We start from the raw sequence: 20559 nt of genomic DNA, 5'->3' as shown, positions 1-20559 counted from the left end.
TGCAAATCAGACTGCACGGGTTCAAATTTATCCTATCTTAAGCTGACACCAACTTAATTTCAATTGCATTAAACCACCTTTACAGCTCTGCTAAAACCCTTTATTTTATTGATGTTATAAATTATATCTTTATATGCCATGTATTTGGAGAAAGCAATGGCACCCCACTCCAGTACTCTTGCCTGGAAAATCCCATGGATGGAGGAGCCTGGTGGGCTACAGTCCATGGGGTCGCTGAGGGTCATACACGACTGAGTGACTTCACTTTCACTTTTCACTTTCATGCCTTGGAGAAGGAAATGGCAACCCACTCCAGTGTTCTTGCCTGGAGAATCCCAGGGACAGGGGAGCCCAGTGGGCTGCCATCTATGGGGTCGCACAGAGTCGGACACGACTGAAGCAACTTAGCAGCAGCAGCATGCCATGTATTCATTAGCAGAACACTTATAGTTATTTTTATGCACTTGTCTTTTAAAATTGTATAGAAAACAAGAAGAATTATAACTCAAAGTTAAAATGATACTTATTTTGATATTTGTCTGTGTACCAATGGGAATGGATTAATTTAATTCAGATGACTATTATAGCTCTACTGTGGGCAAGAATCCCTTAGAAGAAATGGAGTAGCCCTTGCACAAGAGTCCAAAATGCAGTACACAAGAGTCCAAAATGCAGTACTTGGGTACAATCTCAAAAACAACAGAATGATCTCAGTTTGTTTCCAAGGCAAATCATTCAATATCACAGTAATCCAAGTCTATGCACCAACCATCAATGCTGAAGAAGCTGAAGTTGAATGGCTCTATTAAGATCTACAAGACCTTCTAAAACTATCACCAAAAAAAGATGTCCTTTTCATCATAGCAGACTGGAATGCAAAAACAGGGAGTGAAGAGGTATCTGGAATAACAGGCAAGTTTGGCCTTGGAGTAAAAAATGAAGCAGGGCAAAGGCTAACAGAGTTTTGCAGAGAACATACTGGTCATACCAAACACCCTCTTTGAACAACACAAGAGAAGACTCTGCCCATAACCAGATGCTCAATACTGAAATCAGACTGACTATATTCTTTGCAGTCGAAGATGGAGAAGCTCTATACAGTCAGCAGAAACAAGATTGGGAGTGACTGTGGGTCAGATCATAAACTCCTCATTGCCAAATTCAGACTTAAATTGAAGAAAGTAGGGAAAACCACGAGGCCATTCAGGTAAGACCTAAATCAAATCCTATGATTATACACTGGAAGTGACAAATAGATTCAAGGGATTAGATCTGATAGATAGAATGTATGAAGAACTATGGATGGAGATTCCTAATACCGTACAGGAGGCAGTAATCAAAGCCATCCCCAAGAAAAAGAAATGCAAAAAGGCAAAATGGTTGTCTGAGGAGGCCTTACAAATAGCTAAGAAAAGAAGAGAAGTGAAACACAAAGGATAAAAGGATAGATATTCCCATCTGAATGCAGAGTTCCAAAGAATAGCAAGGAGAGATAAGAAAACCATCTTAAGTGAACAATGGCAAGAACCAGAGGAAAACAACAGAATGAGAAAGACTAGAGATTTCTTCAAGAAAATTAGAGATACCAAGGGAACATTTCATGCAAAGATGGGCTCAATAAAGGACAGAAATGGTAGGGATCTAACAGAAGCAGAAGATATTAAGAAGAGGAGGTAGCAATACACAGATGAATCATACAAAAAAGGGCATAATGATCCAGATGACCGTGATGGTGTGATCACTTACCTAGAGGCAGACATCCAGGAGTGTGAAATCAAGTGGACCTTAGGAAGCATTACTACAAACAAAGCTAGTGAGGGTGATGGAATTCCAGCTGAGCTATTTCAGATCCTAAAAGATGATGCTGTTAAAGTGCTACACTCAATATACCAGCAAATTTAGAAAACTCAGCAGTGGCCACAGGACTGGAAAAGGTCAGGTTTCATTCCAATCTCAAAGAAGGGTAATGCCAAAGAATGTTCAAACTACAGCACAACTGTACTCATCTACCATGCTAGTAAAGTGAAAGTCGCTTAGTTGTGTCTGACTCTTTGCAACCCCACGGAGTATACAATCCCTGGAATTCTCTAGGCCAGAATACTGGAGTGGGTAGGCTTTCCCTTCTCCAGGGGGTCTTCCCAATCCAGGGATCAAACCCAGGTCTCCCACATTGCAGGTGGATTCTTTATCAGCTGAGCCACAAGGGAAGCCCACCATGCTAGTAAGGGAATGCTCAAAATCCTTCAGGCTAGGCTTTAACAGTACATGAACCAAGAACTTCCAGATGTACAAGTTAAATTTAGAAAAGGCAGAAGAACCAGAAATCAAATTGCCAACAACTGTTCAGTTCAGTTCTGTCGCTCAGTCGTGTCTGACTCTGCAACCCCATGAATCACAGCACCCCAGGCCCCCCTGTTCATCAGCAACTCCCGGAGTTTATCCAAACTCATGTCCATCGAGTTGGTGATGCCATCCAGCCATCTCAACCTCTGTCGTCCCCTTCTCCTCCTGCCCCCAATCCCTCCCAGCATCAGGGTCTTTTCCAATGAGTCAACCCTTCGCATGAGGTGGCCAAAGTATTGGAGTTTCAGCTTCAACATCAGTCCTTCCAATGAACACCCAGGACTGATCTCCTTTAGGATGGACTGGTTGGATCTCCTTGCAGTCCAAGGGACTCTCAAGAGTCTTCTCCAACACCACAGTTCAAAAGCACCAATTCTTCAGCGCTCAGCTTTCTTCACCGTCCAACTCTCACATCCATACATGACCACTGGAAAAACCATAGCCTTGACTAGACGGACCTTTGTTGGCAAAGTAATGTCTCTGCTTTTAAATATGCTATCTAGGTTGGTCATAACTTTCCTTTCAAGGAGTAAGCGTCTTTTAATTTCATTGCTGCAATCATCATCTGCAGTGATTTTGGAGCCCAAAAAAATAAAGTCTGACACTGTTTGCCCTGTTTCCCCATCTATTTCCCATGAAGTGATAGGACCAGATGCCATGATCTTAGCTTTCTGAATGTTGAGCTTTAAGCCAACTTTTTCACTCTCCTCTTTCACTTTCATCAAAAGGCTCTTTAGTTCCTCTCCACTTTCTGCCATAAGGGTGGTGTCATCTGCATATCTGAGGTTATTGATATTTCTCCCAGCAATCTTGATTCCAGCTTGTGCTTCTTCCAGCCCAGCATTTCTCATGATGTACTCTGCATATAAGTTAAATAAGCAGGGTGACAGTATACAGCCTTGACGTACTCCTTTTCCTATTTGGAACCAGTCTGTTGTTCCATGTCCAGTTCTAACTTTTGCTTCCTGACCTGCATACAGGTTTCTCAAGAGACAGGTCAGGTGGTCTGATATTCCCATCTCTTTCAGAATTTCCACAGTTTATTGTGATCCACACAGTCAAAGGCTTTGGCATACTCAATAAAGCAGGAACATGTTTTTCTGGAACTCTCTTGCTTTTTCGATGACATCCATTAGATCATAGAAAAAGCAAGGGAATTCCAAAAAAAATCTACTTCTGTTTCATTGACTACATTAAAGATTTTGACTGTGTGCATCACAACAAGCTATGGAAAATTCTTCAAGAGATGGGAATACCAGACCACCTTTCCAGCCTCCAGAGAAACCTGTATACAGGTCAAGAAGCAACAGTTAAAACAGGATGGAACAATGAACTGGTTCCAAATTGGGAAAGAAGTATGTCAAGGTTGTATACTGTCACCTTGCTTATTTGATGTCTATGTAGAGTACATCACGTGAAATGCTGGGCTGGAGGAAGCTCAAGCTGGAATCAAGATTGCTGTGGGACATATCAATGATCTTAGATATGCAGATGATACCACCCTAATGGCAGAAAGTGAAGAGGAACTAAAGAACCTCTTGATGAAGGTGAAAGAGGAAAAGGAAAAAGCTGGCTTAAAACTCAACATTAAAAAACTAAGACCATGGCATCCAGTCCCATCACTTCATGACAAACAGATGTGGAAAAAATAGAAACAATGACAGACTTTATTTTCTTGGGCTCCAAAATCACTGTAGACAGTGACTGCAGCCATAAAATTAAAAGATGCTTGCTTCTTGGAAGAAAGTTATGACAAACCTAGACAGCATATTAAAAAGCAGAGACATCACTTGGCCAACAAAAGTCCATATGGTCAAAGCTTTAGTTTTTCCAGTAGTTATGTACTGATGTGAGAGTTGGACCATAAAGATGGCTGAGCACCAAAAAATTCATGCTTTTGAACTGTGGTGCTGGAGAAGACTCTTGAGAGTCTCTTGGACAGCAAGGAAATCAAACTAGTCAATCCTAAAGGAAATCAGTCCTGAATATTCATTGGAAGGACTGATGCTGAAGCTAAAGCTCCAATACACTGGTCACCTGATGTGAAGAGCTGACTCACTGAAAAAGACCCTGATGCTGGGAAAAATTGAGGGCAATAAGAAAAAGGATCAACAGAGGATGAGATGGTTGAATGACATCATCAACTCAATGGACACAAGTTTGAGCAAACTCTGGGATATAGTGAAAGCCAGGGAAGCCTGGTGTGCTGCAGTCCATGAGGTTGCAAAGATCTGGACAGGGACTGAAGGATAAACAACAATATGACTTTGAGTTATCAGAGTCCCTTCATCTGAAATTGAAACTCTCTCCCAAACACTTTACATATCAATAGGACAGAATAAAGAGCCCAGAAATAAACTCATGCACCTGTAGACAACTAATCTATGACAAAGATGGCAAGAATATATAATGGACAGAATAGTTCTTCAACAAGTGGTTCTTGGAAAACTGGACAGCCACATGTAAAACAATGAGAACAGAACATTTCCTCACCAACAACAAAAATAATCAAAATGGATTAAAGACCTAAATCTAAGTACTGAAACCATAAAACTCCTAGAAGAGAACAGAGAACAATCTATGACATAAACTGTATCAACTGTTTTTACACCGGTTTCCTAAGGCAAGGGAAATAACAGCAAATATAAACAAACGAAACTTAATTAAACTTACAAGGTTTTGCACAGCAAAGGAAACCATTGACAAAATGAGACAATGACCTAAGGAATGGGAGAAAATATTTGCAAATGATATGACCAACATGGGGTTATTATCCAAAAAATATAAATAGCTCATACAACTCAGTAACAAGAAAACCATGTCAAAAAAACCAAACAACTCAATCAAAAATGGGGCAGACAACCTGAAGAGAAATCATCCTAAGCTAACAGGAACCTGAAAGATGGTCAATGTCACTAATTATTAGAGAAATGCAAATCAAAGCCACAGTGAGCTATCAGCTAACACCTCTTAGAATAGCTGTCATCACAAGACCACAAACAACTGTTGGCAAGGATGGAGAAAAAAAGGAACCCTTGTACACTACTGGTAGGAATGTAAATCAGTGCAGCCACTATAGGAAACAATATGGAGATTCCTCCAAAAACTAAAAATAGAACTATGATATGATCCAGCAATCCCACTTTTGTGTATATATCTAAAAAAATGAAAACACTAATTTGAATAGATTCATGCACTCCAATGTCCACTGAAGTAGTAACTACAATAGCCAAGATATGGAAGCAATCCAGTGTCCATCAACAAACAAATGGATAAAGATGTGGTATACATATAAGAATAGATTATTGTTGTTGTTCAGTCACCCAGTCATATTTGACTCTTTGTGACCCCATGGACTGCAGCACACCAGGCTTCCCTGTCCCTCACTATCTCCTGAAGTTTGCCAAGTTCCTGTCCATTGCATCAGTGATGCCATCCAGCCATCTCATCCTCTGATGCCCTCTTCTTCAGTCCTCAATCTTTCCCAGCACCAGGGACCTTTCAAATGAGTTGGCTCTTCACATCAGATGACCAAAATACTGGAGCTTCAGCTTCAGTCTTTCCAATGAACATTCAAGGTTGATTTCCCTTATGACTGACTGGTTTGATCTCCCTGCTGTCCAAGGGACTTTCAGGAGTCATCTCCACCATAGTTTGAAGGCATCAATTCTTTGGTGCTCTGCCTTCTTTACAGTCCAGCTCTCACAACTGTACATGACCACTGGGAAGACCATAGCCCTGACTATACAGAGAAGGCAGAGTAATGTCTCTGCTTTTCAACACACTGTCTAGGTCTGTCATAGCTTTCCTATGGATTATTTCTCAGCCATAAAAAAGAATGAAATTCTGCCACTTACAGCATCATGGATGAACCTAGAGAACATTATGCTTACTGAATTAAATCAGAGAAAGATAAATACTATATGATATCACTTAGATGTGGAATCTAAGAAATAAAACAAATGAATACATATATAGGAAAACAGAAACACAATTACAGAAATAGAAAACAAACAAGTGCTTACCAGTGGGGTCAGGGAAGGGGATAGGGACAAGATAGGGTAATGGGATTAAGAAATACAAACTACTGTATATAAAATAGATTAGCAACAAGAAGATATTGCATAGTGCAGGGAATTATAGCCATTATTTTGTAATAACTTTCAGTGAAGTATAATCTGTAAAAATATTGAGTCACTATCTGTATACCCAAAACTAATATAATACTGTATGTAAATTGACAATACCTCAACATAATCAAAGCTATATATGACAAACCCATGGCAAACATTATCCTAAATGGTGAAAAACTGAAAGCATTTCCCCAAAAGTCAGGAATAAGACAAGAGTGCCCACTCTCACCACTACTATTCAACATAGTTTTGGAAGTTTTGGCCACAGCAATCAGAGCAGAAAAAGAAATAAAAGGAATCCAGATTGGAAAAGAAGAAGTAAAACTCTCACTGTTTGCAGATGACATGATCCTCTACATAGAAAACCCTAAAGATTCCATCAGAAAATTATTAGAGCTAATCAACGAAAATAATGAAGTTGCAGGACATAAAATTAACACACAGAAATCCCTTGCATTCCTATACACCAACAATGAGAAAACAGAAAGAGAAATTAAGGAAACAATTTCATTCACCATCGCAACGAAAAGAATAAAATACTTAGGAATATATCTACCTAAAGAAACAAAAGACCTATATATAGAAAACTATAAACCACTGATGAAAGAAATCAAAGAGGACACAAATAGATGGAAAAATATACCGTGTTCATGGATCAGAAGAATCAATATAGTGAAAATGAGTATAGTACCCAAAGCAATCTATAGATTCAATGCAATCCCTATCAAGCTACCAACAGTATTTTTCACAGAACTAGAACAAATAATTTCACAATTTGTATGGAAATACAAAAAACCTTGAATAGCCAAAGCAATCTTGAGAAAGAAGAATGGAACTAGAGGAATCAACCTGCCTGACTTCAGGCTCTACTACAAAGCCACAGTCATCAAGACAGTATGGTACTGGCACAAAGATAGAAATATAGATCAATGGAACAAAATAGAAAGCCCAGAGATAAACCCACGCACATATGGACACCTTGTCTTTGACAAAGGAGGCAAAAATATATAATGGAGAAAAGACAATCTCTTTAACAAGTGGTGCTGGGAAAACTGGTCAACCACTTGTAAAAGAATGAAACTAGAACACTTTCTAACACCATACACAAAAATAAACTCAAAATGGATTAAAGATCTAAATGTAAGACCAGAAACTATAAAACTCTTAGAGGAAAACATAGGCAAAACACTCTCCGACATAAACCACAGCAGGATCCTCTATGACCCATCTCCCAGAATATTGGAAATAAAAGCAAAAATAAACAAATGGGACCTAATTAAAATGAACAGCTTTTGCACAACGAAGGAAACTATAAGCAAAGTGAAAAGACAGCCTTCAGAATGGGAGAAAATAATAGCAAACGAAGCAACTGACAAAGAATTAATCTAAAAAATATACAAGCAACTGCTGCAGCCCAATTCCAGAAAAATACATGACCCAATCAAAAAATGGGCCATAGGACTAAACAGACAGTTCTCCAAAGAAGACATACAGATGGCTAACAAACACATGAAAAGATGCTCAACATCACTCATTATCAGAGAAATGCAAATCAAAACCACAATGAGGTACCATTTCATGCTCGTCAGAATGGCTGCTATCCAAAAGTCTACAAGCAATAAATGCTGGAGAGGGTGTGGAGAAAAGGGAACCCTCTTACACTGTTGGTGGGAATGCAAACTAGTACAGCCACTATGGAGAACAGTGTGGAGATTCCTCAAGAAACTGGAAATAGAACTGCCATATGACCCAGCAATCCCACTGCTGGGCATACACACTGAGGAAACCAGACTTGAAAGAGACACGTGTACCCCAATGTTCATCTCAGCACTGTTTATAATAGCCAGGACATGGAAGCAGCCTAGATGCCCATCAGCAAACGAATGGATAAGGAAGCTGTGGTACATATACACAACGGAATATTACACAGCCATTAAAAAGAATATATTCGAATCAGTTCTAATGTGGTGGACGAAACTAGAGTCTATTATATAGAGTGAAGTAAGCCAGAAAGAAAAATACCAATACAGTATACTAACACATATATATGGTATTTAGTCAATCGGTAAAGATAACCCTGTATGCGAGACATCAAAAGAGACACAGATAAATAGAACAGTATTATGGACTCTATGGGAGAGGGCGAGGGTGGGATGAATGGGAGAATGGCATGGAAGCATGTAAATTATCATATGTGAAACGAATCGCCAGTCCAGGTTCAATGCATGATGCAGGGTGCTCGGGGCTGGTGCACCGGGATGACCCAGAGGGATGGGATGGGGAGGGAGGTAGAAGGGGGGTTCTGGAAGGGGAACACATGTACACCCATGGTGGATTCATGTCCATGTATGGCAAAACAAATACAATATTGTAAAATTAAAAAATAGAAAATAAACTAATTCAATTTTAAAAAAACACTACTTTGTTTATAAAACACTATGATGTTATATGCCATTATATGTTATATATGTTATGTTATATGTTATATGTTTCAGTTACATTGCAATAAAAAAAATAAAAAATACAACTTTAAAATATACTAAAATGAATTAACAGATGATCATATGATACAGAAGAATGGATCAATGAGCTGGCAGACACAGCAGTGGAAATCACTGAAGCTGAACAGAAAAAAGAAAAAGAATAAAAAGTAAGAAGGACAGTTTGAGACCTCTGGAACTATAGGAAACATACTAGCATTGACATTATAGGGGTCCCAGAGAAAGGGGCAGAGGCCATATTTGAAGACATAATAGCTGAAAACTTCCCTAACTTGGAAAAGGAAAGATATTCAGGTCCAGAAAGCACAAAAAGTTCCAAACAGGACCAACCCAAACAGGAGCACACCAAGAAACATTGTAATTAAAATGTCAAAATTTATGTAATTAAAATGTCAAAAATTAAAGATAAAGAGAAAAAGGAAAAGCAACAAATTATATACAAAGGCAAATGCATAATTCTATGAGCATTGTGGAGAAACTGTGCAGGCCAGAAGGGAGTGACACAATATACTTAAAGTGATGAAAGGTAAAAACCTACAAACAAGAATATTCTAATTAGCAGAGTTTCATATAGATCTGGAGAGATCAAAAGTTTCACAGATAAGTAAAAGCTAAGAGTTCTGTGCCACCAAACCAAATTCCAAGAAATGTTACAGAGACTTTTCTACGTGAAAAAGAAAAGGCCACAACTAGATACACGAAAATTATGGAAGGAAAAAATCTCACTGGTAAAGGTAAATATACAGTAAAGGTAGTAAATCAACCATGTATAAAGCTAGTAGGAAGGTTAAAAGACAAAAGTAGTAAAATTATGTATATCCATAAAAATAGTTAAAGAACACACAAAACAAAAAGATATAAAATATAATGTAAAAAATAATAAACATTCTGGTGGGGAAGAGTTAAAGTTTAGGATTGTTAAATGTGTGTGAACTTAAAAGATCAGCAACTTAATATAATCATGTACATAGACAGTTGTTATTTAGTTACTAAGTCATGACTGACTCTTTGACTGTAGCCTGCCAGGCTCCTCTCTCTCCATGGGATTTCCCAGGCAAGAATACTGGAGTGGGTTGCCATTTCCTCTTCCAGGGAATCTTCTTGACCCAGGGATCGAACCCATGTCTCCTGCCTTGGTAGGTGAATTCTTTACCACTGAGCCATCAGGGAAGCCCCATAAATAGATAAGAATGCTATATTAAATCTTACAGTAGCCACAAACCAAAACTCTAAACATACGGAAAAAAGAGAAAGGAATACCAACATAACACTAAATATACCTATCAAATCACAAAGAAGATAACAAAAGAAGAAAGGAATAAAAAAGAACTACAGAAACAACCACAAAACAACAAAATGTAAAGGAAAACATATCTATCAATAACTACTTTAAAAGTACATGAACTAAATGCTGCAATCAAAAGACATAGAGTGGCTGAATGGATACAAAAACAAGAGCCATTTTATATGTTACCTACAAGAGGCTCACTCTTGAGTTACAGACACGCAGACTGAAACTGAGGGGATGGGAAAAGATATTCCTTCCAAATGCAAAGGAAAAGAAAACTAGGGTAGCAACACACACCAGAAAAGCAAGACTTTAAAACAAAGATGGCAGAAGTGACAAAGACATTACATAATGATCAAGGGATCAATTCAAGATGGAGGTATAACAATTGTAAATGCATATGCATCTGGCAAAGGAGCACCTACATACATAAAGCAAATATTAACAGACATAAAAGGAGAGACTGATAGTAATACCATTAATAGTAGGGAACTTTAACACCCCACTGACATTACTGGGGTTAGTGAACATCCAGAGAGAAAATGAATCAGGAAACACTGGCCTTAAACAACATATTATACCAGATGGACTAAATAGATAAAGATAGACTATTTCATCCAAAAGCAGAAGAATGACCTTTTTTTCAAGTTCACATGGAACACTGTCCAGGACAGACGATATGTTGGGCAACAATTTAGTAAATTTAAGATTGGAATCATATCAAGCATCTTTTTCTGATCATAACTATAGAGATGAGAAATCAACCAGTTAAAAACAAATCTGCAAAAACACAAATATGTGAGTTTAAACAATACATTATTAAAAAACAATGAACCACTGAAGAAATCAATGAACAAATAAAAATATACCTGCAGACAAATGAAAGTGGAAACACAATGATCCACAATGTATGGGACTCAGTAAGAGCAGTTTCATGGCTTATACCATTACAAGCCTCCCTCAAGAAACAAGAAAAAAACCCCAAATGAACAACCTAAACTTAACTTACACCTCAAGGATCTAGAAAAAGAACAAAACTGAAAGTTAGTGAAGGAAAGAAAGAAACATCAGAGCAGAGATAAATGACACAGAGACTAAAAAATTTGAGCAGATCAATGAAACTAGGAGCTGGTTCTTCAAAAGGTAACAAAAACTGATTTAGCCAGATTCAAGGAAAAAAGAGAGAACACTAAAATCAATAAAATCAGAAATGAAAATAGAGAAGTCACAACTGACATCACAGAAATACAAAGGATCATAAAAGATGACTACAAACAATTATACACCAATAAAGTGAATAACTAAGAAATGAACAAATTAGTAGAAATGAATCTCAAGACTGAACCATGAACAAATTGAAATTTTGAACAGACTAATTACTAGAAATAATATTGAACTGGTAATCAAAAGACTACCAATAACAAAGAAGTCTAGGACCAGACAGCTTCTCAGATGAATTCAACATTCAGAGAAGAGTTAAAACTATCTTTCTCAAACTACTCTCATTTTGAACTCATTCTATGAGGTCAGCATTGCCCTGATACCAAAACCAGACAAAGATATCATAAAAATCACAGATAATATCACTGATAAACACAGAAGCAAAAATCCTCAACAAAATGTAGCAAACTGAATTCAACAACTCATTAAAAGAATCATACGTCATGATCAAGTGAGATTTATGCCAGGGATACAAGGGATTCAATATCTGCAAATCAATTGATGTGATATACCATGTTAACATACAGAAGAATAAAAATTACATTATCTTAATAAATGTGGAAAAAGCTTTCAACAAAATTTAACATCCATTTATGATTAAAAAAAAACTCAATAAACTGAAAATAGAGGGAACATGCCCCAACATAAAAAAGGCCATACATGATAAGCCCACAGCTAACAATATACTCATACCCAAGTTAGAGGGGAAGTAAAATTCAGTGTTTATAGATGATGACACTATATACAGAAAATCCTAAAGATGCAAGAAAAAAAATATTAGAGCTCATCAATGAATCTGGTAAAGCTGCAGAATACAAAATTAATATACAGAAGTCTGTTGCATTCTATACATTAACAATGCTCTACTAGAGAAATAACAAAATCCCATTTACAATCGTATCAAAAAGAATAAAATATCTAGAAATAAATTTAACTAAGGAGATAAAGGAATTGTATTCAGAAAACTTTCAGACAATGATGAAATGGACTGTTTAAGAAAGCTGGGTTTCCATGCTTTATGATCTGGTGCAAACAACCATTGTAACAATATTTTGTCAGTCTGATTTCCCACTTATTTATAAAATTTATGAAATGATTCTTTCAGTTTTGATCAAGGAGCACATGTTATAGGTCAACCCCTCTTTATGTACAAAGTATGGACAGGAAGCTGTTTTAGAGTCAGCACATTAATTTCCTGGAATGATGTACTCTGGTCTACTCTCATATCCTGAAGTTGCTGATCTCATGCTTGAAACTTCTCTATGCTCTCCTGTTGACTTTGGATTGTAGCTTTTCTCTGCTGGTCCCTTCATCATAAAAATTCTTTCATGAGTTTCTTAAAACTTCTGATCTACTAGTAGTGGCCTTTTTGACTTTCCTGCAGGAGTAGGGATTTATTATCTCTTCTAAATTAATCTTGTCGCAATAATGAGGTTTTGAGATGGAGGGGAAATAAATGACTAACAGCCTGCCATGTGGATTTAAAGGTTCAGGGTTATCTTAAATAAAAGTTTAAAAAAATTTTACAATGTTTTCCTTATCTTCTAATCACAGTCACATTACAGGCAACCTAAAAAATTCAGGAGCATTTCTAGATTTAAGCATTTACAGGTCACATCAAATTTTGTCACCATTGTACCTGTCAATTGCTTGAAGATCATTGGCTGGATTCCATGTAGGATCAAATAATACAACCACATTGGCACCAACAAAATTAAGGCCTAGTCCACCAGCCCTGGAGTAAATTTAAAAAAAAAGCACATTAAAACAGTAAAAATAAATTTTGCTCTGTAACTCAATGATGCCAGGTTTCTATTAACAAAATAAATACAAAATTACATTAACATTATAAAAGTAAGGTAATTAAAACACAAATATGCCACAAGGAAAATTGCTATGGAACATTTTTTTTTGGTACCACTCTAGAATATTCCTGAAGAACCATGGTCAGAGGATCATAACATTGTATAGGAGGCAGTGATCAAAAGCATCCCAAAGAAAAAGTAATGCAAAAAGGCAAAATGGCTGTCTGAGGAGGCTTTACAAATAGATGAGAAAAGAAGAGAAGGGAAAGGCAAAGGAGAAAGGGAAAGATATACTCAAGTGAATGCAGAGTTCCAGAGAAGAGCAAGGAGAGATAAGAAGGCCTTCTCAAATGGACAATGCAAACAAATAGAAGAAAACAACAGAATGAGAAAGACTAGAGATCTCTTCAAGAAAACTGGAGATACCAAGGGAACATTTCATGCAAGAATGGACAGGATAAAGGACAGAAATACTAAGGACCTGACAGAAGCAGAAGAGATTAAGAAGAGGTGGCAAGAACACAGAGAACTACACAAAAAGATCTTAATGACCCAGAAAACCACGAAGGTATGGTCACTCACCTAGAGCCAGACATCCTGGAGTGTGAAGTCAAGTAGGCCTTAGGAAGCATTACTAAGAACAAAGCTAGTGGAGGTAATGGAATTATAGCTGAGCTATTTCAAATCCCAAAAGATGATGCTGTTAAAATGCTACAATCAATATGTCAGCAAATTTGGAATACTCAGCAGTACCCACAGCACTGGAAAAGGTCAGGTTTCATTTCAATCTCAAAGAAGGGCAATGCCCAAGAATGTTCAAACTACCATATAACTGCACTCAGTTCACATGCTAGCAAGCTTATGCTCAAAATCTTACAAGCTAGGCTTCAGCAGTACATGAACTGAGAACTTCCAGATGTACAAGCTGGATTTAGAAAAGACAGAGGAACCAGAGATCAAATTGCTAACATTTGTTGGATCATAGAGAAAGTATGGGAAATGCAGAAAAACATCAATTTGTGCTTCAATGACTATGTTAAAGCCTTTGACTGTGTAGATCACAGCAAGCCTTTGACTGTATGGATCTCTAAGAATGGAAATTCTTAGCGATGGGAATACCAGACCACCTTACCTGTCTCCTGAGAAACTTGCATGCAGGTCAAGAAGCAACAGTTAGAACCAGCCATGGAACAATGGACTGGTTCAAAACTGGGAAAGGAGTATGACAAGGCTCTGTATTGTCACCCTGCTTACTTAACTTCTATGCAGATTACCTCATGTGAAATGCTGAGCTGGATGAAGCTCAAGCTAGAATCAAGATTGCCAGGAGAAATATCAACAACCTCACATATGCAGATGGTATCACTCTAATGGCATAAAGTGAAGAGGAACTAAAGAGCCTCTTTTTGAGGGTGAAAGAGGAGAGTGAAAAAGCTGCCTTAAAATCATCATTCAGATACTAAGATCACAGCATACGGTCCCATCACTTCACAGCAAACAGAAGGGGAAAAAGTGGAAGCAGTGACAAATTTTCTTTTCTTGGGCTCCAAAATCACTACGGACAGTGACTGCAACCATGAAATTAGAAGATGCTTGCTCCTTGGAAGGAAAGCTATAACAGACCCAGACAATATACTAAAAAGCAACGAAATCACTTTGCCAGCAAAGGTCCATATAGTCAAAGCTATAGTTTTTCCAGTAGTCATGTACAGATATGAGAGCTGGAGCATAAAGAAGGCTGAGCACCAAAGAACTGATGCTTTCGGATTGCGGCACTGGAGACTCTTGAGAGTCCTTGGACTACAAGGAGATCTGACCAGTCAATCCTAAAGGAAATCAACCCTGAATATTCATTGGAAGGACTGATTCTGAAGTAGAAGCTCCAACACTTTGGCCACCTGATGCAAAGAGATGACTCACTGGAAAAGATCTTGATTCTGGGAAAGACTGAAGGCAAAAGAAGGGAGAAGCAGAGGATGAGATGTTTAGAGACCATCACTGACTCAATGCGCATGCATCTTAGCAAACTCTGGGAGACAGTGAAGGACAGGAGAGCCTGGCATGTTGCAGTCCATGGGGTTGCAAAGAGTTGGACATGACTTAGTGACTGAACAACAAGAGTAATAGAATATCTCTAAGAAATTTGAGCATTAGAGCTCGTTTAAGTAGGCTGTGCTGATTTTTACATTTTTTGGATACTCAAACACTATTATCTAGGATTTTCCTAATATAACTTTTAAAAACTGCTAATATACTCTAACTAAATAAATATACATACTTAAAAAATATACTTGTCTTTATTCCTCTAAGTGCAGCTGAAAACCCTGGACATTATATATGAAATGAAACACAAGATTATGAAAGCTGGAGGGAACACAGATTGGTTACAGACCACAAGAGGAACGACATGGCAGTGAGTTTCCTGGCTGTAGTTTTGCCTAATATATCCCAGATTGGAATACCACAGTAGGTTTCCATGCCTTTCTCCAGGGAAATCTTCTCGACCCAGGGATCGAACCTGGGTCTCTTGCATTGCAGGCAGATTCTTTACTGTCTGAATCACCTGGGAAGCTCCTCGGGAGAAGCCAGTGAACTGGAAATGTCAAGAGCAAACAGTCACAGACCAAAAAAAAAAAAGAAAGAAACCTAAGAAAAGCCTCTTTCTTTAGGCAAAGAACCAGGAAAGGCATAGAGTTTTAAGACAGAAAAATGAAGACAATAACCAGCCTATTACTGCAAACACTATAGAAAAAAAAATCTGTGGCCCTAACCCTAACTTGGTCATCCAAGGCTGAGTGGGGAGACTAAATTTCCATCTTTGCCTGACAATAAAGAGGTGCCTCTCATTCTCATTCAGGTAGTGTCAGGCAAGACTGATAAAGGAGCTGGAACTTCTGACTTCTGCCAAGCTATAACCAAGGTCCCCTCTGTAGTGTGGGGAAAGCCATGCAGAAGTAGCAATAAAGTGCCTCAATCTCAGGATATCAACATAGGCCAAGCAAAAGACATGGATTTCTACCTCAAGTGGCTGGCATGGTGTCTCGCTAAAACAGAAGTTTTAAATAAGATACAGAGTCTCATAACATAATACTCAAAACATCAAGTATACAATAAAAAATTACTACTCTTACCAAGATTTAGGAAAATCTCAATTTCTATGAGAAAAGACAATTAACATTTGACAACACAGCAAAGAATCAGATGTTAGAATTATCTGACAAGGATTTAAATGCAGCCACAATAAAAATGCTTCAAAAATGCTTGAAATATGCTTGAAACAAATTAAAAATATTAAGTCTCAGCAAAGAAAGAGAGGATACCAAACAAAAATTTTAGAACTGAAAAATAACTGAATAACAAAACTTGCTGGTTGGATTTGATACTACAGTGGAGATGACAGACAACAGAATCAATAAACATAGGAGTATTTGCCCAATCTAAACAACATAAAGAAAATGTCCAGGAAAAAAAAATGTCTTAGAGGCCTGAGGGACAGTAATAAAAGAGCTAATACTTGTATCATAGTAGCCCCAAGAGAAAAGAGAGAGTAACACTGAATGAAAAGGAATCGAAAGAAATATAGCTGAAAACTTCCCAAATTTGGGGTAAAACATAAACCTACAGAATGCAAAAATCATGAACTCCAAAATGATAAACCCAAAGAAAACTGTATTTAGATATAGTGTAATTAAACTTCCGCAAACAGAAGACAAACTCTCGTAAGCAGACAGAGAGAAATTGTATCAATGTACTACTTTTAAGGGAACATAAATTCAAATAACAGTAGATTTCTCATTAGAAACCAAGGTGGCCAGGAGGAAGCAGTACATTTTTCAAGTGCTAAAAGAACTATCAGCACAAAATTATTATCCAGTAAAAACACCCTTCAGGAATGAAAGGGAAATCATGACATTGTCAGACTAAGGAAAATTAATAGAATCTGTCATCAACAGACTTAGAAGCAAGATAAAACAACTAAAAAAGCCACCCAATATCCAGTCCTATCAAATTTATCTCAAAAAAGTTTCTTTTTTCTTTTTCATGAGTCCCTTCTTCATTTCTATTTTCCCTTTCCCTATTTCAAACTTTGATATCATACCTGTATGTATTACTTCCTTGGCCTCCAGTCTTCCCTTACCTTTGACCTCAGATCCATTCCTACTTTATATAAAATAATTTTAAGTACAGAATATAGAAAACTACGGGCTTCCCAGGTGGCCCAGTGGTAAAGAATCTGCCCGACAATGCAGGAGACACTGGAAATGCAGGTTTGATCCCTGGGTCAAGAAGACTCCTTGGAGGAAGAAATGGCAACCCACTCTAGTATCCTTGCCTGGAAAAATCCCATGGACAGAGAAGCCTAGTGGGCTATACAGTCCATGGGATCACAGAATCAGACATGACTAAGCTACTGAGCACACATGCAGAGAAAACTAAGCATGCCATTCCTCTGTTTAAAACTTCTCAATTCTTTGGAGAGTCAAAGTTTTGTCTTCGTTTAATTTGACCTCTGGTTAAAATATACAGTGAAAAGAAACCACAAAAGATATATGCATATTTTGACAGTTTTAAAAATATGAAATTGTTTAATGGATCTGAAAAATTCATTTTTCTACCAGCCAAAACATATCAGAAGACAAACAATTCATTTTGGAATGAAGTTATTTATAAAGATATTTTTTCTAAATATATCTAGCGAAACTGAATAATAAAATGTTTGTCTACTGATTTAAAGATTTCAGCTGCCTAGACAGTTTTTTAGATTTTACCTAATAATAACTGTTATCCTCTCATATTTTGAACTTTCTGTGTCTAAATACCCTACATTTAGCAATTATTTTATTATATAATGATCATAAAATTTTGTATTTTTAAAAAGGAGAACTTAAAATCCAAGAATAAAATCATTTTCTTTATATTCTACACTTTTCTAATCTCAACCTTCAAAGCCTTTCACTGAGGCTTTCTCCTGCTGTTTTTCCCTTTTCAGAAGATTTATACTAGATTCTATTCATCCAGGGAGAAAAAATGTTAACAGTCTTCTCTTATACAGTTTCTATCAAAATAGAAAGAATTTAATATTTATAGAGTATCTACTATATACCAGGAATGGTGCAAGAAATTTTCATATATCCTATACTTTCATCCTCAACGCAGTTCTATGAGCTATTATTCTCATTTTTATAGATGAGGAAATTTAGAATCAGAAATATTAATTTACTTGCTTAAAAGTCATTGAAGTGGCTAGCGTCTGGATTCAAACCCAGGTATCCTGACTTAAGGTTCAATATTCAATAGAAATTGAATTAGCTCCTTTGGAAAATAACTTATTAGAGGCAATAGCAAAAAGGTATCACAGAGACTTAAACTCAAAGAAAGGAATGAGATGGGATAAAGAGTAAGGTTGGGAAAAAATTCTAAAAATAAGTAAATTAGGGAAGTAGGTATTTAGATACCAAACAAGTAGAAGAAAAGTTAGAAGTTTACCTGTCTACTATTATGATGGGGAAATTTTTGAAAAACCAAGGTTCATAAGATTACATAATTAGACTATTATGTGAAAAATCAACTAGCTATGATTAAAATAAAATTGGAGAGTAAGAGATATTTTCTAACACTTAATACCAAAAATAAGTCTAGTCAACTGTTCAGTAAGTTGTGACATGAATGTACCTCAGATGTCCTAAATGAGCCACAGGAAGGTCACCACTAGTTGAGGTAACAATCTTCAAAGATATTGTGAAGACTGTCCAAGTTAATTCAGAGGCAATATTTCTTTTAAAGAAAAAAGTAATCTCTAAACTCTATCTCTAGAGACAAGATGATTCTCTATTTGATGATAATACAATTCAGAACTGCAAACTTTTCAAACCTGTCACTCCTCTCATATGGCTAAGAGCAAAAGCTTACTCCTTAAGCAATAAAATACAAAAAGAATATAGCTCTTTTCAACTTGAGAAATGGTATTAAGATAAACCCATAATCAACATGCAGGCTATTCATTCCTTAGGTCTTTCACATTCTATTTTGTATCAAAAACATATAAAAACTGTATTTAACCATATCTTAATGTTGCACAAAAAATGCCATCAATGAATTAAATTTTATTGTTATATATTAACTATCATAAAAATCCTGCATGTGATAATGAAGATCAAAGACACTGCATGCCACAACAAAGACCTGGCACAGCCAAATAGATACTTTTTTTAAAAGGTCGAATAAAGTATTCACTTACTGAGAAGCCTAGATATATTTAACCAATACCATGCTCATAGATAGGAAGGTTCAAAAGCATTAAAATGTCATTTTTCTACAAAGTCATTTATAAATTCAGTGATTCCAATAAAAATCTCAACCCAAGGAAAAACACCAGAAAACCCTCCCTTGATGAACTGAATGAGATGATTATGGAAAGCTAAGCTTTAAGGTATTGACATTCCAGAATAAAGATTATTCACAGAATGAGAGTTTAAAGCAAAAAAATAAATACATAATTTAAAAGACTAAAAATTAGTTATTTAAAATAAAATAATAAGATTGGAAAATGCCATTTTTTCAGAATATAGAGCCAAAAAAGATAAAAACACAAAGTAAGAGATCAAAGTTCACAGGTTTAAAGAATCATTCTAGAGGAATTCCCTGGTGGTCCAGTGGTTAGGACTCCGAGCTTTCACTGCTGAGGGCCTGTGTTTATCCCTGGTTGGGGAACTAAGATTCCACAAGCTACGCAGTACAACTCTGTCCTCCCCCAAAAAAGAATCATTGTAGGAACACTAAAATCAGATAACCTAGTGACCAAGACAGACACTAGAAAAAATTGAAGAGAAGCCATTGTCAAAGAAATAATCAAAGAGATTTTTCAGAGTTCAGAAATACAAGCCTTCAGATTACACCCAGCAAAATAAATGAACAAAAACTCCCATCAAGACTCAAATATCAGACATCCCTGGTAGTACAGTGGGTAAGAATCTGCCTGTCAATGCAGGGGACACAGGTTCAATCCCTTGTCTGGGAAGATTTCACGTGCTGCAGGGCAACTAAGCCCATGCACCACAACTACTGAGACACACCCCACAACTCTGAAGCCTGTGCATCCTAGAGTCTGCACACTGCAACTATTGAGCCCATGTGCTGCAACTACTGAAGCCCATGTGCCTGCAACAAAAGAAGCCACTGTAATGAGAAGCCATTACAACAACCATTTCTTGGTTGCTGCAAGAAAAGGCCCATGCAGCAACCAAAAGACCCAGCACAACCAAAAATAA

At 37.0% G+C, this 20559-nt stretch overlaps 1 protein-coding gene across 19 annotated transcripts in view; it reads right to left on the bottom strand.

Moving 5' to 3' along the window:
* The window catches only part of ERCC6L2 (ERCC excision repair 6 like 2), a 176592-nt gene that overhangs the window by 74355 nt on the left and 81678 nt on the right, over window positions 1–20559 (bottom strand). For 17 of the 19 annotated variants that reach the window (XM_081523003.1, XM_081522914.1, XM_081522967.1 and 14 more), the window contains exon 12: window positions 13126–13221. The exons of the other annotated variants lie outside the window; for them this stretch is intronic. In XM_081523003.1, coding sequence (XP_081379129.1) covers window positions 13126–13221 — 96 coding nt within the window. The remainder of the gene's footprint in view (window positions 1–13125; window positions 13222–20559) is intronic. 19 annotated transcript variants of the gene reach the window in all.

This window comes from Giraffa tippelskirchi, chromosome 1 (genome assembly GCF_054371585.1).
Source record: "Giraffa tippelskirchi isolate mGirTip1 chromosome 1, T2T-mGirTip1v1.2.pri, whole genome shotgun sequence".
NCBI classification, from domain to species: domain Eukaryota; kingdom Metazoa; phylum Chordata; class Mammalia; order Artiodactyla; family Giraffidae; genus Giraffa; species Giraffa tippelskirchi.
This window is presented reverse-complemented; position numbering and strand designations above follow the sequence as displayed.